This window comes from Mobula hypostoma, chromosome 27 (genome assembly GCF_963921235.1).
Source record: "Mobula hypostoma chromosome 27, sMobHyp1.1, whole genome shotgun sequence".
Classification (NCBI taxonomy): Eukaryota; Metazoa; Chordata; class Chondrichthyes; order Myliobatiformes; family Myliobatidae; genus Mobula; species Mobula hypostoma.
The window spans coordinates 10,264,787-10,291,887 of NC_086123.1; the positions used below are offsets into that span (position 1 = coordinate 10,264,787).

Genomic DNA, 27,101 nt, shown 5'->3' on the forward strand with positions numbered 1-27,101 from the left:
CACAATTACTTCTGCCTTTTGGGGGGGAAAAAAAGCAGAGGTGTAAAAGGCTGCCGAGACGATACAAAGTACAGCGCGCAGATCCCCCAGTCTCGGGTGCGATTGGCTCACGGCTGGGACGATCCACGCCAACCAGCGCCACCAACAGGTCGGGGCCGCCGCGGCAGGGAGCGTCCCGGCGGCCGGCTCGTGCCCGACGTGAGGGCACGCCCCCCTTCTCCGCCGTCGGTGCCGAGGGGAGGGGGGCGGGGACGCGCGCCGGGCACGTGACAGGCGGGGAGCCAATCGCCGGCGAGCGCCTCCTCGCTGTCGCCATTACGCTGTTTGTGTGTATGTGTGTGTGTGTATGTGTGTGTCTGACTGACTGAGAGAGAGTGTGAGTGAGAGAGTATGTGAGTGAGTGAGAGAGAGAGAGAGAGAGAGAGAGAGAGAGCAGCAGCCTGCAACGGCGGCAGTGGCACCCAGAGCGGCGGCCGGCACCGAATCCCCCCCCTCTCTCTCTCTTTTTTTTTAACAAACTTGGGTGGTGGACGCAGAAGACAACAACACTCTTGGGGGAAAATTATGATTAAACCTTTTGGGAGCCTGCTGAATTAAAGTGGACAGTCTCTGGGCGGACGTCACTCCTTACATCGCTGTGGAGAATTTTAGTGCTCATTTTTTAAATATTTATTGGTTATTATTTTTGTATGTGTGCGCGCGAGGAGGTGGTGGCGTTGGGGGTCTGATTTTTTTTATAACTTATCCACATTCCCCCCCTCCCCTTCCCCTCTCCTCCACCCTGGATCTGTCTACATATTTATTATTTTTTTGCAAACCAAGACGGAATCTTTAATTCGACCTCCGGAGAGAAAGTCATGCACGGAGCATGACTGCAGCAAACTGGGTGGCCAACGGTGCTAGCTTGGAGGACTGCCATTCGAATTTATTCTCTCTGGTGAGTGAGTGAGAGAGAGAAAGAGGGGCCTTAGGCTGTGTGGGAGCAGCCATTTTCTGCTAATGGTTTAGCATAACCGTTTACATGGCCTTATTTTCCTGTCTGGAGTTTATTCCCCAGCCCCCCTTCCTCCTCTATTTTTGATGCTTACGCCCCTCCTCCTCCTTCCACCCCTTCCCTCTCCCTCCTTCCTAAAATCAACCTCCACTACGTATTGCACATTATTAGTTTCCCTTAACAGAGCTGGAAGCTTTTAATCCACCATCTTGAAGTAGAAAAATGTCTGCATATTTGAAGCTGAATTAAAGCATGCTTTTTTCCTTAACAAAATAGGGCTGGTGGTGGAAGGGGCAGTTTAAATGCAATCTGTTTGCCACTATACTGTTTGGCGTTTACAGGGCAATTATTCTCATTTGTTTTTAAAAATTCTTCTCTGCCCCCTCCCGTCTTTTACATTTTCCGGTGCATATATTTTCTTTTTAATACTCTGTAGTAATAAATCATATATCTTTTCTATAGTTTTAATGTGATACACTTTTTTTGCAGAAGTTATAAGGTTCTTCGATGTATTCTTTAATCCAGAGTTTTTCTAAATTATCTCATCACCTCAATGTTTAAGCCGTTTAAAATATTCACAATACCATCTACTTTACAGATAGTGCTTAACACTAGAAATCTTTCTAAAAGCGTTCATGGTAATGCATTTGCCATTATTTTTTTCCTGCAGAGATTTGTTTTTACATTGTATTGCACTATACGATTCGTATCCGACATGTAAACTATCAATTCCTGATCAAAGTATATTAAGTAGATATTGTGAGTTGCTTGACAATGCCAATGTTTTTCCTGTTTTTCATATGTTGTAATTGATTACGGTTGTAATCATATTGGCATGCAGTCAAGATGATATTGTCCCACTGAATATTGATGCAAAGTTCCAAATATTATAACTGTTTTGAAAAAGCAGAATTAATATTTTATTTCGAAAGATCTATGTGTACACTTCTTAAGACGTTTTTGAAATCTTTCTCAACCAACAGGCTGAATTAACTGGCATCAAATGGCGTAGGTACAGTTTCCAGGGTCTTGGGGGCTGTGGTCCCATCATCTCAGCACCGGCTCAGGATGATCCTATTTTGCAGACCTTTATTAGATGTCTACAGGCCAATCTGTTGTGTGTATGGCGACGAGATGTGAGACCTGAAGCCAAGGAATTGTGGATTTACTGGTGGGGAGAGGAGCCTAATCTGGTTGATATAATTCATCATGAATTACGAGGTGAGTTGCATCATGTTGAATAAACAGCTGGGGTGAAGGAGAAATTTACATGTTTACTGTATTTCAAGCCTGCGCTGATATTTTGAAGGTGGATGTACGATGAATCAATTCAAAGGATTTTTTCCTCCTTGCAAACCTATCTTGAATGGTTTGATTTCAGACTTGTCCCAGACTATGGTTTAATGACCATTAATTGCAATGATGTCTTTATCAGTAATTTAAATAGAAAATTCTTTATGGAATTTCTACTTTGATTTTCCAGAACTGGTAGGGACTTTCAATAAATCTTTTCAGCAACTGTTAATAGTGGTATCAGAAATTGGTTTTGACTGTTCTTCTTGCTTTAAAAAAATAAATAATTGAAAATATTTGTAGAAATCTTTCCCAGTCACCTGCAGAAGCTTATGTTGATTCTAGTGTGAATATTTTGGGTGCTTTGTGTTGGGATAGAGTTGCATTGTTTTAAGTGGCTGGTGTTTTACAGCCTTTGGCCTCTGGAAAGCTCCAGAGGGGCCTTCTGCAAGGTAATTTGACTCTGTCAGCAGGATAGTTGTGTACTATTTACTGAGAGAATTCTTTGAATTCCTAACTATTCTCTTCCACATATCAGATTCTTTCACACTTAAAATACTTATATTAATTGGTCATGCAAATTGTTTACTTTGTTACATATTGTGTAGCATTTGCACACCAGATGTAATAGTATGCTTTGTGAAAAAGTAGTTTCATATTTGCATAGAGAAATGCAAGCAAACTGAATAGGAACTGTGTCTGCACAGTAAAGATTTTACGGATAGTGAATTTAGTAGCCTGGGAACACATTTCAGCTGTCGGGGAGCCCCTTACTTGGAGATCAAACACTTAACAAGAAACTTGTGCAAGATGAGGTGGTCAGCAACAGCTGTGAATTTTCTTGTGTGAGACAAGCTATGGTTGAGGATTTAATACTTGATTTGCACTGTTAATGAAAAACAGTGAAGTGATAACAAACCAAAATATCTTGTTGAATATTCATCAGTGTAATAATTTGGTAAGCTATTCAGCTTTCTATGGCACATGCTGCACAGCCAAATGCCTAAATTTGAGAGCTGGTTAGGAAAAATTATGCACCAAGAACTATAAAGGCAGGTCTGCAAATGAAGAATTTTGCATTATGTCATCTAGTTAATGCATTTTGGTGACTTTGACTTTTGGCTTCTATTACTTTGCCTTTCTGTCATTACCTTATACTTAGTATAACATAACTAAATGATTCTGTGGAGACAAGTTACAGATTTATAGTTTTCAAGAAGTTGGCTTAAATGCAAAAAGTAAATGGCAGCTTCCAGTTATAGTTCTCTGTGGTTAAATCTCTTTCTGGTACTTTCTTCGAAGAATTATAGGTACTGTCCATCAAGTGCTTTCAGTTGGCAGTGAATTGAAACTGAGCTAACAATTGATACATTAATGTCCTTTGTATATCTTGGCTACGTAGTATCTATTGTGAAATTTCAGTAGGAAGGCTAATGAAAGGTTGAAATATTTTGAGACTTGCTGAGCAGGCTTTGCAGTGGTAACATTTACAGTATTCTGCAATTGGAATTAGGTAGAGTAAAAACAAGATTTGTTCTGTCTATGCACGTTTTTTTGTCACTAGGATGACGCTGATGTAAGCATTTTGCAGTTGAGGATTTCTTTTGCTGTCTTCTAATGTAGCTGAGCTAGGCTATATGAACCTGGATATTTTTGAAATATTAATACATTGCATTTTAACACTTTCTTCATTTGTGGTGGTCTGATGCTAGCACAGGTTATGGAAAAATTAATATTTTTAAGCTTTATTAATGAGAAATCAGGTTACATTTTAAAGTGAACGCATACATTTCATTGCTCAACCTGCACTTTGTGTTTTATAACTATGAAAGATTAAATGTCGTTCACGTGTGTTGTACTTGATGAGGGAAACAATTGCCATTTGTTGATTAAATTGAGTTACAATGTCTTGAAATTGGCTGGAAGTATTTTTTGACTAGTTAAATTTAAAAAATATTTTGGAAGGTGTTTATTATTTTAAGCTCTGAATTTTTATTTTGTTATTTGTTGATAAGCTGATTTTCCTGCTTGTTTCTTGGCTAACTTTTTGAAAGCAGTAAAAAGTCATTGCTATTCTGAAAATCAAGAGTGGTTCACAAAATACGTTGACAGTTTTTTTGTGTTTTTGTAAACTTCCAAAACAGTGATATTTTGTTTGTGAATTAATGATTTGTAGCTCTGGTCAGCTGCTATGTGTCAGTTTCCCACGTTGGATAGAGATTTTAAATGGTGTAAAAATGTTTAATGTGCCTGAACTTGGAGCCACTTTCTAGTTGCTTCGAGGAGATGAATTTAAATGCATGGTCGTAATGAGATGCTATTGTAGCTGCTCATTGTGGGTGGAGTTTCAAGGATGCAGAACTGTAAGTGTATTGTCTGAATGTGCAGTCTTTCATTTTCATTCAGACCAAAAGCCATTTCAGAGGTCATAGGCAATCCTGAATTAGGGATAGCTGCAGATATTACACATGGTTATTTACGTGAAATTCCACAGGTTTCATTATAGATAAATGTGCAAATTGAACTGACAGTTTGCATGAACATTGTTTATTGAGTGTGGCTCTTGAGCTTCAAAGGAAAGTTTGAAATTGAACTGAATATATTACAAATAAACTTCAAAATATATTTGAGAGATTTGTCCCACCCACTCTTGCAGTTGAAGAGATGTTCTAAAATGAGTTAAGAATAAAGTTTTTTATTGAAATTAATACAATTTTGTTTGTCTTCATAGTGACTTTCAGCTCTATTTTCACTATGTTGATTGTGTATTTTTTTTTGTTGCCATTTGCATGCTGGGGTGTGGGAGGCAGCCACGAACTGCTGCAGTAGTCTTCATGTCCGAATTTGTTCCTATGCGTCCCCTTTAATCCCTACTTTCTCAGTTTTTCTTATTTTGATGTCCCACTATCCCGTTGCCACTTCAGTTATTGCTGCTTTCAGATAAAGTTGCACAACTTTTTGTGATGAAATTGCAAAACTTTTTTTTTGCCCCGTTGTTACCTACCACAAGGTGTTTTGGTCACCTCATTTGTTAAATATTGATCAAATTATTAAATGCTTTCTACAGATTAATATGTCTTTCAAATTTATGGAACACTTAAGTTGCAACAAATAGGTTATTTGGTAAATGCCTTTTATCCCGTATCTGCTTAAAATATATTCATTTTAAACTTTGCTTTGAAACTTTGGTTAATGATTTCCAAACATTACTTTTTGATATAAGTATTAGATGCTATTTTGTCATTAGACTTACATGATTATGCATACTAGAAATTTTGTTAGATACTTAGATTACATAATTGAAACTTTTCTATAGGATAAGATATGGATATCAAGCTCAGAATTTGGGGAAAAGTTTCAATACAGGCATAAAAATGATGCATTATGTTAGGCAATATCAACTTTATGGATTTTTTGCGGTATTTGTCATTATTTACTAAAGTGTGTGGTTGGTGGGGACAAATGTTGGGAACAAATTGGGTAACAGTGATTTGTGGCAACACTGACGATGAGATTCTTCAATCTGATTTTATGTCTTCACAGTAAGATAGCATCTGTTACCTTTCAAAGTACTTTCATAGTGCCACCTGCAGGAATATAAAGTACTGCAGGTAGCCCTATGAAGTCTCAAACATTGATTTTTATATACAATTTAGTTTGGTTACTATGCACAACTAATTTGCTATATCCATATATTTTGGTAGGCAGAACAGAAAAAATACCAAGGTGTTTTTTTTTAACCTTAACTGTTTAAGACCTGGAATTGGTCTGATGGTTTAATCAAAAAGTTATGTTATAGACTTCTATATACTTTATTTCCAATATATAGATGAATCTAAATTTCAGTGATTATGTAATCAGAAGAGTAATGGTGTCTACTTGTATTGCTGTTACCTCAATAAGTGCAAAACACCATAATTTGTTATAGCATTATGTTCAGTTAAACAAAACTTAATTTTAATACAAACTTGAAAAGGAATCACCTTGAAGTAATAAGCTCATAGAATGTTGGTTAAGATTGAGACTAATAATCTTGCATCTGATTGTTTGGATATCCTGGTAGTCTGACATCTGGTTAAATCATTGGTCTGGAATGTGAGCTAGGAGTTCATAGTCACTGCAGAATAGAAGTAGATCGTTCAGCTCACCATGTCCATGCCAACCATCTGTATTATATTTTCCGGTAAACAAATCTCTTGCCACTTACCTAAAATCTTTCTCCTCCAGTTTTATTCACCTCTGGTAATGGAAAAAGATTCCTGCAGTTTATCATATCTGTCAATAGTTTTATATACCTCAATCATGTCTCCTCTGAACCTCCTCTGCTCCTGAGAAAATGGACCTAACATCTCCAGTCTCCTGAGAACTAACATACAACATCCCGGTGAGTTGCTTCTGCCCCTTTCTAGTGTCATCACATCCTTCCTATACTGTTGTGACCAGGGCTATACCGGTTGAACAATGTTTTCATAAAATTAGATCATAACTTCGTGTATCCCATATGTCTTAATCATATTGTCCACCAGCTCTGTCACCTCATGGATCTTGGCACTTGCACAGTTTTTACTTTTCAATTGAGATAGTAAGGCTCAGATTCTTCCACTGTGGCCAGGCATCCAGTGCATGCTGTAAATAAATTTAAGGTAGTTGTAGTTAATGTACAGAACAGTACTTATCTGTTCATCAACTTAATTAAGAGTTGGTTACCTGACCATTATTGTGGTTCATTTTCTAAGTTAAACTTTTATGCTTAAGTACTCTGGAACATCAAAGGTCCTGAAATATGGTATGAATGCAAGTCGTCTACAAGTGTTGATTCACTTAAAGTTAATCTGAATTGATGTAAAAACAATTGTGCTAGTCTCAAGTTCAGATCTGAACTTGATTTGAAGCTGTTCGATGCAAGGCGCTTGGTTTGGAATTTGTGTAAAGGAAGGTTTTGTCCCTCTAAATCTAAGAAAATTCGGCATAATTGATGAAGTAGCAGTAATTGAAGTATTAACTTAGGTTATGAAGTGAATATTAGAAAGAACATTGATTTAATTTTGACTCTGTTGTGCAAAAAAGCAGTCTGTAATGCTGAATACCATTTGCAGAATGTGCTGAAGCATCTAAATACCTATACCCAAGGAATGTTCTGCTCCCCTTTGTAACCAAACCAGTTTTGCAAAGCATCAAAGGAGCCAATACATGAATGGGTTTTGCAGCTATGAGTCATACACTTGTTACTGTGTGGAATATAATTCCAGTAAACATGAAGCAGTTTAAAATGCTCAAGGTTCTGTTTCATGTGCTTTTGTAACAGTAGATTATTCGGAAAATTTGTGCATAGGCTAGTTTATGCTTGACATTTGTCCTTTGAGCTGCAGGAGCTAGTAGTGAAATTTTTGTTCAACCCTTCCTGTACAAAATAGGGTTTATGGAGCAGGGTCATCTTTTACTGCCTTCCTCACACACTTTCTTGTACTCAATTTCTCTTAAACCAAGGTTTCTTTTAATGCGTTTGCTACTTTTCAACACATTGAGCTTGAAGGATAGGTAGAAAAACATTGCTTTGCTGTGATAACTTTTGAAGGTTTTTATTTTGAGTGTGGTGGAATGGTGGAAGGTTTAATTTAACTTGGCAAGGAGAGAGTGGTCACATTGAAACATTTTTTAAATCGTGGAGTGCTGTGGGGATGCTTTCTTTTGGCTTGGCGTTGACTGGAATGTATCCAGATATAATTTAGATACTCAAATCTCAATACATAAAGCATATATTAATTATCTTGGTATTCATTCTTAATATTGCTGCTTATTCCCAAATATACTGGTACTTCACAGAACACTAATTTATTATGGTGTTCTTGGACTTCCATTTCAAGCTATGCCCTTGTTCTTTATACTTTATTGTTGCCAAACAATTGACACTAGAACGTGCAATCATCACAGCGATATTTGATTCTGCGCTTCGCGCTCCCTGGAGTACAAATCGATAGTAAATATTAAAAATTTAAATTGTAAATCATAAATAGAAAAGGGAAAGTAAGGTCGTGCAAAAAAACTAGGAGGCAGGTCTGAATATTTGGAGGGTATGGCCTAGATCCGGGTCAGGATCTGTTGAGCAGTCTTATCACAGTTGGAAAGAAGCTGTTCCCAAATCTGGCCATACAAGTCTTCAAGCTCCTCAGCCTTCTCCTGGAGGGAGGAGGGATGAAAAGTGTGTTGGCTGGGTGGGTCATGTCCTTGATTATCCTGGCTGCACTGCTTCGACAGCGTGCGGTGTAAAGTGAGTCCATGGATGGAAGATTGGGTTGTGTGATGTGTTGGGCTGTGTTCACGATCTTCTGTAGCTTCTTCTGGTCTTGGACAGGACAACTTCCATACCAGGTTGTGATGCACCCTAGAAGAATGCTTTCTACGGTGCATCTATAAAAATTAGTGAGGGTTTTAGGGGATAGGCCAAATTTCTTTAGCTTTCTCAGGAAGTAAAGGCGCTGGTAGGCCTTCTTGGCAGTGGACTCTGCTTGGTTGGACCAAGCCAGGTCATTTGTGATATTGACCCTGAGGAACTTAAAGCTTTTGACCTGTTCCACTTGCGCACCATCGAGGTAAATGGGGTCATGCGGTCCGCTACTCCTTCTGAAGTCAACAACCAATTAGCTCAGGCTGTATACTGCTATGCTGGGAACGACGCGTGTCCCTGCCCTCCATGAATACTACCTCAGCAATGAATTGGACAGTGGTTCGGCGTGTAAGGCTGCCTGTGCCTTTTGGGATTGGTGTGGGCAAGCTAGATGTGCTCACTCATCACAGAAATCTGGGGCTCAGGGCTCCACACTGGCTGACATAATGAGTGTTGGGCATTAGTAGCACTTAGTTCATGTGTTAAGAGACCAACTCATCATTTCCTATTGGATGTGATGAATTTCCCAGCCTGGTGAGCTTACCACCTGAGCAATTGTTGTAAAATAAGTTCTAATTCCACTTTTAAATTGTTTATTGCATTATGAAACTGATTGTATTTCTACTACTGTTGTTAGATTTCATTTCATGATGTGTGCTGATGTAATTGGGATGTGTTGAAATTGCTCTGTGGATATAATAAAATTGTAATTTGTATTACAGCTTAGTATGTATGCTTTTTCTGGAAATTATTGTTTATAGCTGGTTTAACTTATTTTTATTTTTACATTGTGTTATGCAAGAAATATGCTAGGGAAGGAAGATATTTCAAAATAAGTGTAAGCATCCTCTATCTGGGATAATAGGAATTCCACTAGGATTTTTAATCGATTTGCTGACCTTGTAGTTTTAGACATCTAGATCAGAATATGCTGGAAGCAGTTAAAGGTCAGGCATCATCTCTAGAAAGGGAAACAGTTAACATGTCAGGTTGAAGACCCTTATTGCCATAACTGGAAAACACACAAATAATTGTAAATTGCAGAGTGAGGGAGAGATGGATTTGGGAAAAGGGAGCATCTTTGATGTGTTGAAGCTCAGGTGATCTGTCTCCTGGATTAATGAAGGCAGTTAGAAAATAAAACCTGTGCTATGGAGATCAGAGCTGTTGCTGAAACATGAAACCAAAGAGAGAATGCTAGAAGAGCTCAACAAATAAGGCATGGAAAGAGAAAATGTGAAATATATTAATAATGGTACAAAATGGCCAATTCTGACATTCACAATTTGAATTGTTCATTTCAGTTTGATTCTCAAAGGATGAAATTGTGCTTGCATGAAAGATAGTGTTGCCTCTCTTCAAGCTTGTATTAGGCCCCACTGGGAAAACTGCAGGAGGTTACAGACAAGTGCAGGATTAGGATGAAGAATTAATATAAGGATCTGAAAACTTGTGGTCACCTTTGCAGAGTGAATGGAGATACTTTACAAAGTGGTCATCCAATCTGCGTATGATTTTACTGGTGCAAAGGATTCATGTTGTGAGTTGTTCACTAGATGGGTAGAATGAATCACTGCTTCATCTGGAAGGGATATTTAAAATCTGTAGTGGGAAGAGATGAAGTAAAAAGGCAGGCATTTTTTTTTTACTGTGATTGCATGGGAAACAGCTGTGAGAAGGGGGCATACAGACAACTCCTGCAGAGTAACACTGGGGTGGGGAGGGTGGTGGTTTCCAAGAAAATTGTGTACTGTGATTTCTCCATCACACGACGCTGCATCTGTGCATGCATTAAGAAGCTCATGTTGAAAAATCTGGCATTTATTGTTTTCTCCAGCACTTCCACAAATGAATTTTATTCTGTATCTCAAAGGTTTGAATAGATTGTGAGTTCCGTTCGGTTAAACTTTTGTTACCTAACTTTTGTTAGGTTAAACTTCTGTAGTTGGAGAAGATGGAAAAGTTAATGAGGATGATACAAAAGGAAATTTTGTTTGGATTGGTGAAAGTGGAAGGAAAAACGTGCTGCTGCAAGTAATTTTTCTTTGCATCTGTATATTCATGTACTTGTGCATAAGACTTCATATATATGGTTGGGGAATCTAGTTGGGAGTATTTGAACCTGCAAAAGATGATCCATTGAATTTGGAAGCTGGCGGGGTAATAGTTATGGGTTGCAGATGGAGACAAAACTAAAAAGGAAATGAGACTGAGGTTTTTGCATTGAAAGTGAGAGAACAGGGTAGAAATTGGCAACAATGCAATGAAATATTTGAGTTCTGCATGATTGAAAGAAAAACACTAATATAATAGTTCACTGGAAAAAAGGATTCAGTTTTTGTCATGTCTGCTCCCATGAATAGACTATCTATGTAGATTCTTGCTTTGTTTTTCCTAATCATGAGTACCTCTTTCCCAGGTTTGATAGAGGTTTTTTTGCATCTCACGTATTTCCTGCACTTCTGCTTCTTATTCCTTTCCACCTGATGAAACCAGAGAAAGATTTCTCCCAGTACTATCATTCCACCCAAACAGCCTCTACGTTCAATTGATCATTCTTTGCAATTTCCATCACTTTTAATGAGACTGCACACACTTACCTTCCCTTTCAACTTTCAGAAAAGAGCATTTCCTTCATTTTCTGTCTTCCAGCAGATTGTTAGTTGCTTCAGATTTTAGATATGGTTTTAGATTTCAGCAACAGTTCTGACCTGCATTTCACAGCTTTATTTTATCTCTTGTGTCTCTCAGATGAAAGCTTCAGGTTTTCTCTTGTCATACAGAGCTGAATATACTTGCATTGGTGTATTTTTTACTTCTACTTTTATAGTCTGCTGTGAATGTTACTATTAGAATGATGGTAAACAGATTTTTACAACAATGGTTGAATGTGGACTTTATACACAAACCTGTCCAGGTAGATACTGGGCATTTGCATTGGGGCAGCTGAAAAACTTTTTAAACAGTACTTTGACTCTGAAGAAGTATTTATAAACCCATTTCTAACAGCACATTGCTTAGTTTGGCATGAACTGTATTTGTGGAGCTTTGATATTGTTAGATCTTTAACACAGCTAGTTAGCACACACTATAAAAGACACTTTAAACTGTGGGTTAATGAGCCAAGTGGTAGCAATACAAGAGCTATTTTGTGAGTGATTCTCAATTGCAAAATTGTATAATGGTTACGTATAGAAACTATAGTGTTTTTTTCCCTCAGCATTCCATACTAACAAGCTTAGTAAAGGAAATTTGAAGAGCTGAAAGTAGTCAGCACAGCCAGGGCTTGGAGCTATAAAATTTCATTTGGAAATACTGAAATATAATAGAACATGTCATTGACATTGCACGATTTATAAATCTATCAGTTTATACCATGGAGTGGCTGTCTATTTAAAAATTAAGGTGTTAACAACTTTTAAAAAAAAAATCGTCTTTCACTTTTTTCATTTTGTTTCAAATAATTTGCATTTGAGTTACTGGGTCTTCAGTTGGTAGCATTTTGTGTCAAAAAGCTCTTGCAATTTATAGTTTTGCATACGTGAACCTGTAAAGCCAGTTGTGTGCTGTACTCTTTTCCTACGTTTTCTGTTACAGACAGGTGACTACTGTAATGACTGCTCTGCGTCAATTCATGACACGTGTCAATGATAAAACTGATTCTGATTCAGATTCAATAGCTGAACAGTACCCAAATGACTGACAGAACATTAGAAGGCTATTGAATATGTTACGTTTTGTAAATCCAAAAGTAATCGAAAGAGAAACATGGAGCTGGGAGTAACGTGTCTGTGATTTGTTTTTATTTCAGTGTGGTGCTCACTTGTGACATGGTGGCATGATGATGTATACCACTCATGTACTTTTAAATATCACCTGTAATGTTTTATGTCAACAACAAAGAATGTTACGCAAATATTACTGAAATATTAACTACACAGTGCTCCTCTGTGTTTAGCTATAAAATCCAACTCAATAAACAAATGCGTCTCAACTCTATGCACTTTGTAATAAAGCTACTATATAGACATCCATAGCGTAATAAATTTAAAGCTTTCCCATTCAGGCCTAGAGATCTAATCATTGTGGAGGATTTCTTACTCTTCTGGGATATAGTCTTTCCTGACCTGGCGGTGGGGGGGTGGGGTTATCGTTTGGCAGCTGAGACATGTAGCCTTGAAACAACCTCAGGTTCTGGGCCCTTCTCTGTGGTGGTGGGAGTTGACTCTGGGACTGCAGTAAGTGGTTCTGACAGCTCTGGACACCTTGGATCATCTCTGCCGTAACAGGGAGACTTTCATTTTGCATCAGGAAGAATACATCAAGGAGCGTGTCCTCTTTTGTAAATTTTTCAGGTACTTCTTTTCCAAGGGTAAACGGGACAAACTATCAGCATTTGCTTGATTAGTTGTCCTCTTGAATTCTTGTGTCCTCCAAGAAATAGAGCCAATATCTGCATTTGTGCTGCTGCTGTTAGTGAACACCCCTCTGTGGGTTGAAAGTGGGCAATAATTGCTGATCAGCTATGAGAGTAAACTCTCTTCTATACAAGTACAAGTTGAAATGTTTTGCACCTCAAACCAGATTCAAGACCTCTGTCAATTTGTGCATAATATTTCCTGGCAGCAGTAAGGGTATGTGATGTAATGGCTTTCTTTTCCATCACTTATAACGTGTAACATGACTGCACCTATTCCATAAGGCGAGGCATCACAAGCAAGTTTCACTGGACAATTTGGATCATAATGTGTGAGTACAGTCTCTGAAGTCACCATTATCATTACCTTTTGGAAATTCACCTCGCACTGCTTTGTCTATAGCCATTTTTTCCTGATCTGTAGTAATGAGTTGAAAGAGGGAGCTCAGTAGCCAGGTTTAGCAGGTACCTGTTATAGTAATTGACAAATCCTAACAAAGATCACAATTTTGACACATCCTTCAACCTTGGGGCATCCACCACTGCTTGAATTTTCTGAGCACACTTGTGTAATTCTGTGTTAATGGTGTGACCACAGTAAGTGATGTTTAGTTTAAAAAAATTCACACATGTTGCGATGGCTCTGATTCCATAATCTTCTAACCTTTATAACACTGTCTTGATTTTCCTTGTCATTCTCACTAGTATAAATGATGTCATCCAGGTTAATACTGAGCGCCTGTGGAGTCTTGTATGACCTGATCCATAACATTCTGCCAGAGCGCAGGTGCAGGTTCTATTCCAAAAATAAGCTTATTATAGAAGTAAAGCACTTTGTGGGCATTTATGGTGAGAAATACTTTGGACTCTTCTTGTATCTCCATCTGTAGGGAGGCCTTAGCTAAGTCCACTTTTCTGAAGTGTTTTCCTCCAGAAAGGTTTGCAAAGATATCCTCTATCCTGGGAAGAGTGCATTGATCTACTTTCAGTATTGGGTTGTTGGTGACCTTAAAATCACCACAAATCCTGACAGACCCATTCTTGGTTACTGGGATCAATGGCGTTGCAGATAGGCTCCACACAACCTTGGAAAGAATTCCTTCAGCTTCCATGCAATCTAGCTACCTGGCTATTTTATCATAGATGGTTAAGGAATCTGATGGTCTTTGTAAAACTTGTATGTGGCATTTTCATTTAATACTATTTTATCCTTGATATGTTTGAATCTTTCAGTGTGACCTTTGAGCACTCTTGTGGCATCATCCAGTACCTTTATTAATTTGCTTTCAGTTGACCCAGTTGTAGGGGATGTGGCATGCAGACAGTGGGTGGATCTCCAATCAAGTTGTAGTTAATTCTCATGGCCCTACAATGCTGGCCCTTCTGTTTTTACATACAGCCCAGCGTGGCTTGTTGGTTATCGTATTTCACTGTACAAATGTCATTCGTACAGAAGTTTCTTTTATCCAGTATGTTATTAGTTGGATATCTGCAGGCTTCAATTTAGTATCTTTGAAATGCCGTTCAAACTAATTTTGTGTAGTGTCTGAAACGGCCAAGCCCATGTCCAATTCCATTTTAATTGAGTTGCCATTTAGTAGTGGTTCAAATGGATCCATTTATTAGCAGATAATGTATACAACCTGAAATTCTTACTCTTTGCAGACATCCAAGAGAAACAGAAGAACTCCAAAGAATGAATGACAAAAACATTAGAACCCCAAAGCCCCCTCATTATCCATATTTCTTGTCTGGTGTTAATTTTCACATTGTAAATCTCAAGGCTATCAGTCTTGTGCCACTTTCAGATTAGTGCTCTTTTTGAAACTGCAACTTGAATTTTTATCTATTCTCTTCCTTGAGCAGCCCATTTATTTTTGTCTTCCTGACATGCTGTTTGTATGTGTGCTACATTGTTGCATGATCTGCAAGTTGTACCTTTAAACCTAAGTTACACCTGGTGTATGTGAGCTCCTGTCACAATGGCAACTCAATTTGTTTGGTCAGGCAGGTTTTTGTTTAGATTTTGCTATTTTGTTCACGCTCACTTTCATTCTTGACTGCAACTGTCTGCTGTTTCCATTGATACAGTGATTTCAACTGCTGTTTTAACTAAAAGCTGTGCTTCAGCTGGGAGCTGTTTTTGAATGCTTTCTTGTAAAATTCCACAAACTAAAGTTTCTCGGTGCATCATTAAGCCTGTCACTGAACTGACAATATTCAGACATTGTCTTCAATTCAGCCGTATAAGCTGAAATGGGCTCTCCCTTCCTTTTGCTTCCACTTGTGAAACCTAAAGTATAGTGCAATCGACAATGGTTTTTGGTTTTTGGTTCTAAATGCTCCTGCATTACTTTCATGATATCAGCAAAGCTCATTTCTGCTTTGGTTGGAACAGTCAAACTTCTAAGGAAACTGTGTGCTTTCCCACCTATTACACTCAGTAAAACTGGCACTCATTTCTCATTGGCTATTTCATTTGCTTCAAAATAATGCTCAATCTGTTCATTATACACTTCCTTCTCCTGTCTTCCCCCGCCACCCCTGTTATCTTTTGTGCAATTGAATGTGTCTATCTTTTTGATGCGGCTAGATATTTCTGCTTTTTTAAAAACAATTATCACCTGGTACTTTAGGGGAGGAAAGGAAGGGGAGAAGTCAGAATAAGAAGGTGGGGTGGGGGTAGGGGAGGAGAGGAAGAAGTACAAGGTGGTAGGTGATAGGCAAACTGGGGGAATGGTGAAGTAAAGAGCTGGGAAATTGATTGTGATGGAGATAAAGGGATGGAGAAGGGGGAATCTGATAGGTGAGGACCGAATACTATGGTAGAAGGGGGAAGTGGAGTTGATGGGCAGGTAGGAAGAGAAGGTGTGAGAAGGAATCAGAATAGGGAATGGTGAAGGAGAGGAGCGGGGCATTTATCGGAAGTTTGAGAAATCGATGTTCATGCCATCAGGTTGGAGGCTACCCAGACAGAATATAACATGTTGCTCCTTCAACCTGCGTGTGGCCTCATCAGGGCAGTAGAGGAGACCAAGCACCAACATGTTGGAGTGGGAAGTAGAATTGAAATAGGTGACTACTGGGTGACTTTTTCTGGTGGATAGAGTGAAGGCGCTCAATGAAGCAGTCTCCCAATCTACGTTTGGTCTTACTGAGTTACAGGAGGCCATACTGGGAGCACAGGATGCAGTAGATGACCTCAACGGACTCTGAGGTCAAGTGTCGCCTCACCTGGAGGGACTGTTTGGGATCCTTGTATCTAATATATTTTCAATAATCAAATATTACTGAAATATTTACATACACAAAAGAACGGCTTTATATCAATTAATCACATTTTAAAACAATTTTAAAAATGTAAAACATTTTAAATGAACAAATTTAATCAAAATGTGTGAAACACATCTAACCCTTTTGTTCCTTCAGTAAACAATGTCAGTAGCAATGATTTAATTCAGCATATTCATGTACACCTCTGCAGCTCCAGTCTATATTGTGATGACCTCTTTAAGCTGTTTGGATGTCCTTGACTAATGTTGCCGTTAGTTTGCACGTCTTTCCTGCAAAATGCTGAGCGATAGATGTGTGTTTTCTTGGCAGAAAGTCATTGATTTACCCTGGGGTATAACCATTGGGGTGCCTCACTTCACAACCAAAAGCAATTCTGAAGCAGTTGCTAAGCACAATTTGGTCCATCATTTTGAGCATTGGCTACTGTTAAGCTTGAGGAATTTAGGCTTAGATTGGTTATTGTAAAATATTTACAGTAATGTTGGCTTCTTTTCATACATTGTTAATGTTTTTAAAAGTTATCAGTGTGCTAGCTACTTAGCTGAAATAAAAACCTGAAGTTTTTCTTATTTATTCCTGGTTTTGTTAGCTGGCTTGTCTCATTTAAAATTCCAGGTTATTTAGAATTGTTTTGGAGGGGAAAAAAAACAAAGAAACAAGCTCTTGCAGTTTTGAAATTGTGTAGAACTGTTATTTTTAAGTCTCATCTATTGCTGATTTATTCAATGACAACATTTTAATAGAGGAGGCATCCACTTGGCCTATAATGTTTGCACTATGCATTTGGCTCATCCTGAAAGTCTAGTTCTGCTTACCAAAAATGCGTTTTTAGTACTGGTTGTGTAGCCCTACATACCACAACTCAAGAGCTCTTTCAATTATTTTATAAATACATTGAGGGTTTTCACCTTTCTCATCCTTTCTTGTAGCGAGTTTCAGACTGCTTGTTACTTTGAGTGAAAACATTCTTCCTTATCTCCCCTTTAATCTGCTAACATTGACTTTAAATTACTGCTCCTTGTGGCAAATATAGTCAGCAACTCTTTGAAGCTCAGATTGCGAGAGCTTAATACTAAGATCAAATTGAACCTGAAAGGGCTGAGTCTTGCAACACTCGTTTTGTATTTCTGTTTCCCGTATCAGTATGTGATCCAGTGTGAGCTATTGTGCTTCTGTGCCTAACAGGTTGAAACTGCTGTGTAAAACATCTGTAGCTGAGTAACTGAATTTTCCATCTTGGGCTATGGTCTGGGTACAAATTGTTTTTCTGTTTCCTGCATCAGTTATTATAGTATGTGATCCAGCATGCACTATTATTCTTCTGTGCCAATGGCTAACAGACTTGGGACTGGTGTGTAGAGCATCTGCAGCTGGGTAACTGGGAATTTTCCATTTTCCAAAGATAGGTTTTATTGATTTTGTGAGTCAGAGCTGCATATAAATATATAAAAACATAAAAAATATGTTCATATGTATAATCTGATCTGGACTATAAATTTATACATTGTAATAAGGTTTAGTTAAATAATAGAAAAGCAGATTACAATGTGCACAGCAAAGGTTTTCCTGCCTCCAGTGTAAAATACTTTTTGATGTTATTCAATGCAAGTGCTGATCCAAATTAAACATTAAGCTTAGCAATTATTGGAAATTTTAAACTTCTTTAAAAATTGGAGTATCTTCCAGTTCTGGAAAATGTTGATGTGATTTTTGACATTGAAGTCAAGATTGACTTAATGTATTCCTGTGAAAAATCCATTTGGGTTTTGCCTACTACCTGTTAACAATTGGAATGCTGGTGCAATAATTAAGGCAGGCTCTTAACTTTACTGTGATAAAGTGTGTAGATAGAAACTTTTAGATATTCCTACAGGATTAGTTGTGATGAGTAAACTGGTATGCAGTTTGTGCTGCTACTTTTGTGTGCATCTTAAAACTCCTGTTGTTACTGTGGCTAAAATGGACCTCTTGAACACCTGTAAAAATAATCCAATGTTGATAAATGCCGACAAATGCTTGTACTCTCCCTCTAAGCTTCATTGATTTAATTATTTGCCAGCCAGGAGAAATGGATTGGCATTTGTATTGTTGTAGTTGATCGGCAATGGAAAGAGAACCATGTGTTAAGTTTATCTAAATGGTGAAGGATGGAAATTGGATGTTTCTGGTTTACAAAAACACCTTGTAAACAAATTATTTCCTCCTACATATGGGAATATGCTTGTTGATTATGGGTCCGGTAAATTAGTTTTTCAAGCATAGCCGGGGAATATGATATTTTTTGTATGCAAAATTGTACAAAAAATATTGAGCGTCCTTGTAGATGTTTGCTAGAGTCTTGTGTTCCAATCCAGTCATTGATAGTACTCTGTAATTAAAAATATTTGTTTTCCAAGGAATATTTTTGGGTCTGAAGGTAGCACTGATCATGGATTTTCAAAGTTGTTGCAACTGGAATATGTACTTTAGAACAGGATGGATGGTTTTGGGTTTTTCTTGCTTTTATATGATTTTTGTTTTTGAGAAGTATAGCAGGACTGCAAAGAAGTGCTATAATACCCTGCCACTAATTCTTCCAAGCTGTGGAAGTGTAGTATTAAAATGATTTCTAAACAACCAAAAATAGTGAATTGAATATTTTATGGACTTTTCTCTTAGTTTCCTATTCAGGTTTTCAGTCCCCATTTAAAGCAGCAAGTACTGCATTTAGTGCAAAGTCAGTGCTGGTTCAGACTACTTTTAGGTTTTTCTTCTCTTCTTGAACCTCTTCACTCATTGTAACATGAGCAAACCTCAGCAAGATGTTGTGGATTCCAGGTAGAATCTGGTATAGTGGGATGGACATACAGACAATGGTTTCCAAATCTACTGGTCACCCTTTGTTTGACATAATATGGAATTACTGGGGGTGGGGGATGCTCGTTTATTGAGCTAAATGGCAATCCTAAATCTCAATATATATTCCTGTTTGCTGCAGGCTGGCATAGTTTCATATTAATTGTTAAATATTAATTCTTATTGGTTGGGGCGTGGAATAAAACTTGTATGGTGACTCTCCATTTGTTAACTACTCCAGAGTTAACAAGTAAGGATTCCTGTAATCTGGGTACCAAACAATAAAATCAATGAATTATACTGTCATTATATATGAGTTTCTGGCTTTGCACATTTCACTTGGTAAAGTTTACAAAGTGTGAATTGCATAGTTGTTGAGGAGCTACAAATCCACACTGCAAGTACATGCTCTATTTTAAGTCATTAGGGAAAATTGGATGGATGTAATGACGGAACATTTGTATTAGGGTTAAATTATACTGTACAAAGTTAGTGTGGAACGGAAGCATGGAGTATTAGTAACCTTACTATCTCCAAGGTTATGCAAAGCACAATATTGACAGTGAATTTAGAAAAAGGTGTCACTAGTTACGTTGGTAAATAGAGCAGCCAATTTCTGCACAAGGTCCTTCGAATTGTGAATGTTTAAATAAGTAATTGAAAGCTATCGAGAAGTTAGTTGACCAAAGGTAGCTTTTCAATGAACAAAAATTGATAGATTTTTTTCAGCTTGATTTCTTTTCCTTTTTTTTTGGAGATGCACTGATGTGTTGCACACGAAGGGTGCTTTCATTATCCTTGCTGAATGTCACTACAGAGCACTGAAGCTGCTTTCTATTAATTTATTGCAGCAGTTTTTTTAAATTTAGCAACCCATTTACCAGATTGGAAAGGAAAAATGAAATGGGCCAATAGAAAGAGGGAGGGAACCAAAATCTTGAGAATAGTGAGGTTTAAGGGCTTTCTAAGGGACGAAGTTGTGAAAATCAAAGCAATAGGGGGAGCTTTCAAATGTTCAGTTATCTGGTGGCTTAAATTGTGGTTTAGAAGAGTGGGATTAAGAAACAGGAGATGCACAATAAATTGGCAACAGAAGGTAAAAATGAATCATAGAGATTATCAGATAAAGTGTCATAGTTGAAAAAACTTTAATTCTTTCTACACATCATCCCAAAATCACTGAATGTCAATCACCTATTGGCAATCATTTGTAATGCCAGGTAATTAATTTTGTAATTCTATAGTCAAAGGAGAAGTACTGTTAAAGGTTTAAAGTCTGCTTTGTTAGAAATGCCCATTTTGATTTCTGCTTTAGGAAATTCTAAATCAAAACAAAAGCTGCTATATGTACACCTTTATTGTTGTCTGTAAATTATTAAAGATGTTTTTGAGAGTTGAGGTTGCTGCTATTTCCTGAAAATGCTTACCATACAGATCTTTTGTTACTTTTTTGGTCCTTGGCACTTTGTGCTAGATTTGCTGTATAAGATTTATGTATTCATAGATGGTAGGTCTACTTGCTAGTAATGCCACCCAGTCTCCTCCTGTCCATATTTGCTTCATCCAAAAATGTAGGGCCTTTCTTGGTGCACCAAAACACTCCAGACTCCAGTGAAGTGGGGTTAGTGACAGCAGTGTCTCCAAATGGCTTTGATATATTTGTAAGCTTTGACAGCTACAAAGTCCATCCCAATTTTGTTAGCAGTAAAGGTTGCTTTAGGTCTTTACAACTAGGTGTTCTGAAGTAGCCAAAACATTTAAAATTAAGTAAGAATGTAACATTTTATTTTAAAAATGAATATAAAGTGTGTATCTAGAGTGATGAAAAAGCTGTTTTTCCCTCTGCAGCCTCAACAATTCCCTTCAAATTCAACAAAATCCAGTGAAATCTGAATCTGCTAGAATGTTCAGGATTCCCATGTTGACACTGCATGTCCTGGATGTGGCTCTATTTAAACAATTGAATTGCCAACAATTTTGTTCAAAGCTATTAAATCATTACTATGCAGAAATGAGGCTTGGGGTGTTGAAAGTAATGAAATTTATTGAAACATTTGATTTTTCTAGTTTCTCCTTATTATCCCTACTGTGTCATAATCCAAATTGGCAGTTGAATAATTAAGATCAGTTTGAGTTTTTGTTTTGTCCAGCAGCGATGAGAGCCAATGTAAGTCAGCAAGAAGAGTTGAAATTCTTTCAGACCCCTAAACTTGGCATGATGGCATTTTTTTGCCTGTTTGTGGCTAGAGAAGCTCCTTCAATATTTTTTCGGATCACCTTCCTGCTCTAACGTGGTTATATTTTTGGTAAATCCTTTTTCTCCCCTCCCTCCTGTACTCGGCTTATTTCTCATTACAGGAATTTCATCTGAAAGCAGCCTCTGATTCATAGTCATAGTCATACTTTATTGATCCTGGGGGAAAATTGGTTTTCGTTATAGTTGCACCATAAATAATTACATAGTTATTAATCCATAAATAGTTAAATAGTAATATGTAAATTATGCCAGGAAATAAGTCCAGGACCAGCCTATTGGCTCAGGGTGTCTGACCCTCCAAGGGAGGAGTTGGAAAGTTTGATGGCCCCTAAATGATCTCCTGTGATGCTCTGTGTTGCATCTCGGTGGAATGAGTCTCTGGCTGAATGTACTCCTGTGCCCAACCAGTACATTATGTAGTGGATGGGTGGCATTGTCCAAGATGGCATGCAACTTGGACAGCATCCTCTTTTCAGACACCACCGTGAGAGAGTCCAGTTCCGTCCCCACAACATCACTGGCATTAAGAATGAGTTTGTTGATTCTGTTGGTGTCTGCTACCCTCAGCCTGCTGCCCCAGCACAGAACAGCAAACATGATCGCACTGGCCACCACAGACTCGTAGAACATCTTCAGCATTCTGAAATCATGCTGTATTGTTTCATAACTTCCCCTGATTGCTTCCTGCTTTATCATGCTGCCAGGGTATGTTGAAGGGTCTTGGCCCAAAACGTCGACAGTACTCTTTTCCATAGATGCTCTCTGGCCTGCTGAGTTCCTCCAGCATTTTGTGTTGCTTGGATTTCCAGCATCTGCAGATTTTTTCTTGTTTAGGGTATGTTGACTAGTGATTTAACCATTCAGATGTTGGAAAGACTAAGAGTCACGTAATTATCAAACCATAGACCATCTCAGGTACTTTCTTGATCACCCTGAGCTAAACCGGTCCTAAATCATTTACTGCCATATCTCCTCATCTCCAGGATCACCTGCATCCATCCATCTAGCTATTTTCTATCCTTCCAATGTAAATACTCAACTACTTCAAAACCTTTGAGTGTCTTCCCACCTTCTATTCTCAGTGTTCAAAATTTCCCTTTGTTTGAGCAGGTTCTGTTGAATTACCATCTTTATCCTTCCAGCCTAATAATTGACAGGGTTTAAAATTTCAGCCTTGCTATTATATAGGCATTAAAAATAGCTGGCGTAGGCTGTTTGGTTCTTTGAGCCTGTTTTGCTATTTTGTTCCAGCTTTCCTCCTTTATCCCTTGATCGCTCTGGCACTAAGAATAATGTTCATCTCCTTGACTACGTTATATGACATGACTAACTTCAACTAGTTTCTATGGTAGAAAATTCCACAGACTTAACACTCCTTAGGTGAAGAAATTTCTGTTTGTTTTGTTACATTGTGGTCTCTGGTCCTGGGCTCCCACACTACTGGGAACGTCACCTTTGCATACTCGTGAGTTCCATGGTGCCCTATCACAATTTTGGGCATTTCTGTGAGATCCCCTCACACTATCCTAGACTCAGGTGAAAATAAACCAAATCTCTGTTCATGTTCATCTTCTTGGAATCATTTTGAATAGTTGTTACACACCTCTCCATTTCTGCAGCATTTGAGGGTCATTTTCTTTCAATTCTGATCTCTTGTGCATTCAGTATTTTTTCCATTAGCACTGGCACTCCCTTGAACTTTATTGGTCTTGAGCTATGTGATTTTACTTCTGAATTTTAAGATGTATAATCACAAAGTTTGGAAGCAAATTGAGTCTTTATGTATTTTAAATATTAATTTGAATGAAATATTAGAAAGCATTGAGCTGATACATTTAACAATAATTTAAAAATATTTTGAAATATCCAGTCTTTTGAAATTTATACTGCTTGCTCAAAAGTATCTTCCTAATTTATGAAAATGTTAAATCTTAATAAGAAGTTTTATGCTGCTTAATTATAATAGCACACTGTTCTTTGCCCCACTCTCTCAAAAAATGCACAAGATCTTTATTTGATACACATTTAAATGAACACCATCTTTGGTTCTGTTTTGAAATCTTCTATTAAAGCTAGTTGTGTATAACCTGCTCAGGCAAGCACAGGTTCCTTAATGCTAGGAACAGTAGGTATAATTTTTGACTGAGATTTAATTACCCACCCAGCAACTTTGGGCTGTCATTAGTCTTTGTTCATTTTCTCTCCCTTGGGATATCTCTGATCAAGAATTGAATAGAGTATGGATTGAAATATGCCAGGAATCTGTGAATGAAGTATTTCTGGAGAATTGGGTTCTGAGACATTTGTATGTACTGTTTGAACTCCAATTTTAATATAAAACTGTAAGATGTAGTACAACTCAGGATCAGTATTTAATGAAAAGTTAATTTACATTAAGCCTGTTAGTTCAATTTTCACTTTTGTCATTTTCATTGAATAAACTGTAAAATGTACATGTGCTTTTATTGGTTTATTTTTGCTATTGTATTAGTCTTTTGTAGAATATGTTCTCAGCAATGAGTTTGTTTGAAATATTATTGTTCATTAACTTGGTATAGTCAACAGTATATAAATGAGTTAATCATTCCTTTGCTTGTGTTTTTGCGGATTTGTATTGATTGTGTTAATCTAAAACTTTAAAGCACAATAGTTTTGTAATAGTAAGGTAGAATAGTAAAGTCTCGTGTGCAAAATCAGAAAAAAATGAATCGTTTGTATTGCAGTAGTAGCAATCAAATTGGACGATTTCATGTTTAATCTCTGGAATTGAGGTTGTTTTTCTGGTTTGGTAGCTGGAATGGAGGCCTCTTTCATGATTTAAAATAGAAGCAGCAATGAATACTAAGATTAATGATTTTTTTGACAGATTGGTTTAAAAAATACCTTTTAGAAAAGCAGTTTTTGAAACAAGTTTGAATGTGTTTGTGGCTGTTTCATGTGTCACAAATTTGTTTGAACATTCAGATTGCATTGCCTGCAGCAGTTTTAGTGAGCTTGCTCCCCCGTGATGCATTAATTTGCATATTGTTGGTAATGAGCAAAAGCAACTGTGCATTCATTGTATTTGCCTTGCTCTCTTGCTAAGGAAAAGATTAATGCTATTTTAAATTTCATAATCAAAGCAACATACTTTCTAAAGAGCAAGGCATTTCATCCTCTGGAATGAAAAGATAATTTGAGATGCTATTTACACTGGTTTGGAATAAGAAGAACTCCAAATTGATCAAACTTTTTAGAATTTGTGGATTTACATTGATTCTAAGTTGAATCACATTGTTTGTCCTTTAAACCTCAGTAAATTCTGTGCCTTCATTTGTGTTGGATAGTGGTGTAAGTTTCTCTTTTGTAGATTTAAGATAACTCCATTAATTCCAACACAGTACTTCACTAGTTTTAGTTTAAGTGGGATTACAAACTGTGGAAAATTTTTAAACATGGGAAGTTAAATCAAGTATTTTCTGAAGAGTAATGTGTTACTCTAATTTTCCCATATTCAATCTAAAATGAATGTCAATAGTGTGTAATTATTCCTTTCACAAACGAGAAATTCCTTTGTTCAGTAGTTCAAGATTGTATGATCCTGAAGTTGGTAGAGAGAAAGCTCAATTTGGGTTTTATTTGTCAGTGTCCAAACAGAATTGGTATATTTATTGAGATCTTGAATATCTTTTATAAACTAAATAGTACCGAATATTGTAATTTATTGATGAATGACAAGATATATTTCTCTTTCTGTGATAATGGCTTGCAATAGTAGGTAATTTATTTTCAGTATTGCCACACTTCCAACCGATTTTAGCTTCATGGCAAACTTTGAGAATGCCTTTTTTTAAAGAGTAATTGGCTGTGGCTTTATGCCCTTTTTTTTAGCATAGTAAGCCTTAATTTTTCAAACAAGTTATTTTGTACTTTACAAGTAGATGTCAAGTGTTTCTGTCCTTCAGTAACAATGTCCAGAAGCCGTACTTTTCACATGTACACTGACAACCAGACTAGCACTTTGACTAGCAACCCTGCTTGCCTGATATTCAATCTTAAGAGTAGAAATTTCCACTAATTAAGCTAATGAGACCAAAGCTGCTTATTATAAGCTTGACTAGTCAAAACTTGAATAATTACTCCATTCTTTTGACAGTCATTTCATCCCTCTTTGGTCATGGTCAGAGCTTGAACTGGATAATTTTGGTGGCTTGGCTTTCAAATTGTCCTGCATCCTTCTGTGCATGTATATATTCCATTCTTCAGATTTTCTGTTTCCATTTCTATAACGTTACTCAACCCATTTCTGTCTTGGTTTTACTGCTGCTGGAAGCAATCTCCTTCATAAAATAAAGCTTATCCAATATTATCATTTGTTCCTCTATCAATTAAACTGTTCACTTGCTGTCTCCCTTTCCAGTTCTAGTAGCTGCTCCTATATCTGATGAGGAAAAACGGTGACAATCGTGTTGATAATGGATTGAGTTTTGCAAGATTCTTTTGATCTTGGCAGTGGAATCCAGGGAACTGCATAGAGCATCCTGTTTGTGCTGGTAGCATATTTTTTGTGTTTGTCAGGGACTGTGGTAGAAGTAGCTATACGGTGTTGCAGCCATCATACTAGCCTTCTAGAGGGAGAATTTCTGTTGTAGAGTTCTTACTGGTGTTGGCTCTTTACCCTAAAGCTTTCCTATCCTCGAAGCTTCATTACCATCATGCTCTCATGCCTGACTTGCATATCAGAGAGATGCACAAATGTTTGTGAAACTAAACCTCCTTGTATATCCCTTTTGCTCATCATGCTGTGTTAACTGATCTATGTTAGTCCCTGGATAATCAACATTCCAATTTTAATGCTTCTGTTTTAATCACTGTATTTTGATTTGCAGCTCTGTAAAATGTTTCCTCAGTTCTCTGTGCAGTATTGATTTTAATTGCTGCTTCATTGGCAGCAATGTCTTCGCCTGGTACTGCACCAGTATTAATTTTTCAAAACAATTCAGTACTTAAAGCAGCGAAGAAATTTAATTTCTCCTGTGTAGAGAGCACATTACATTATGGTCATTAGCAGGGTTCTATGAATTTGTTCTTGCATTATACACAGGTCGAATATCCCTTGTCCAAATTTCCAAAATCAGAAAATCTGAAATTTTTAAAAGTGCTGACATGATGTCACAAATGGAAAATTTAACAAGGCACTGGAATGTGCATCACAAACAGTTCTGTGAAGTGACCTCATATAGGTAATGAACAGAAGTTAATGAAAAATAGAAAGACACTGCATAAAGCAAAAAATGAAGATCTCAATCATGTATTGAAAGAATGAATTCATCAGCTTTGGAGTGTACATATGCCGCTTAATGGTATGCTGATCATGAAACAAGCTAAAGTCTATCATGATAAACTGAAAATTGAAGGTAATTGCAAATATTCAGCAGTCTGTTTGCAGAAATTCAAGAGAAGGCACGGCATTAACTTTTAAAAATATTCGTAGTAATGAAGTATCTGCTGATCACAAAGCTGAAGAGAAATTAGTTGACTGTGTCAAGATCATTGATGAAAATCTAACACCAAAACAAGTCTACAATGCTGATTGTTCTTACACCTTACATAAAGACTAAGAAAAAGTAAAACACAAATAGTGTAA

The 27,101-nt window shown here is 37.3% G+C and overlaps 1 protein-coding gene across 2 annotated transcripts in view; it reads left to right on the plus strand.

The window, feature by feature from the left end:
- The first annotated feature begins 373 nt into the window (after nt 1–373).
- Nucleotides 374–27,101, plus strand: part of LOC134338564 (mediator of RNA polymerase II transcription subunit 13-like) — a 179,354-nt gene continuing 152,626 nt past the window's right edge. For both annotated transcript variants that reach the window (XM_063034480.1, XM_063034481.1), the window contains exons 1-2: nt 374–937; nt 1,978–2,215. In XM_063034480.1, the coding sequence (XP_062890550.1) occupies nt 869–937; nt 1,978–2,215 (307 nt within the window). In that variant the 5' untranslated portion in view covers nt 374–868. The remainder of the gene's footprint in view (nt 938–1,977; nt 2,216–27,101) is intronic.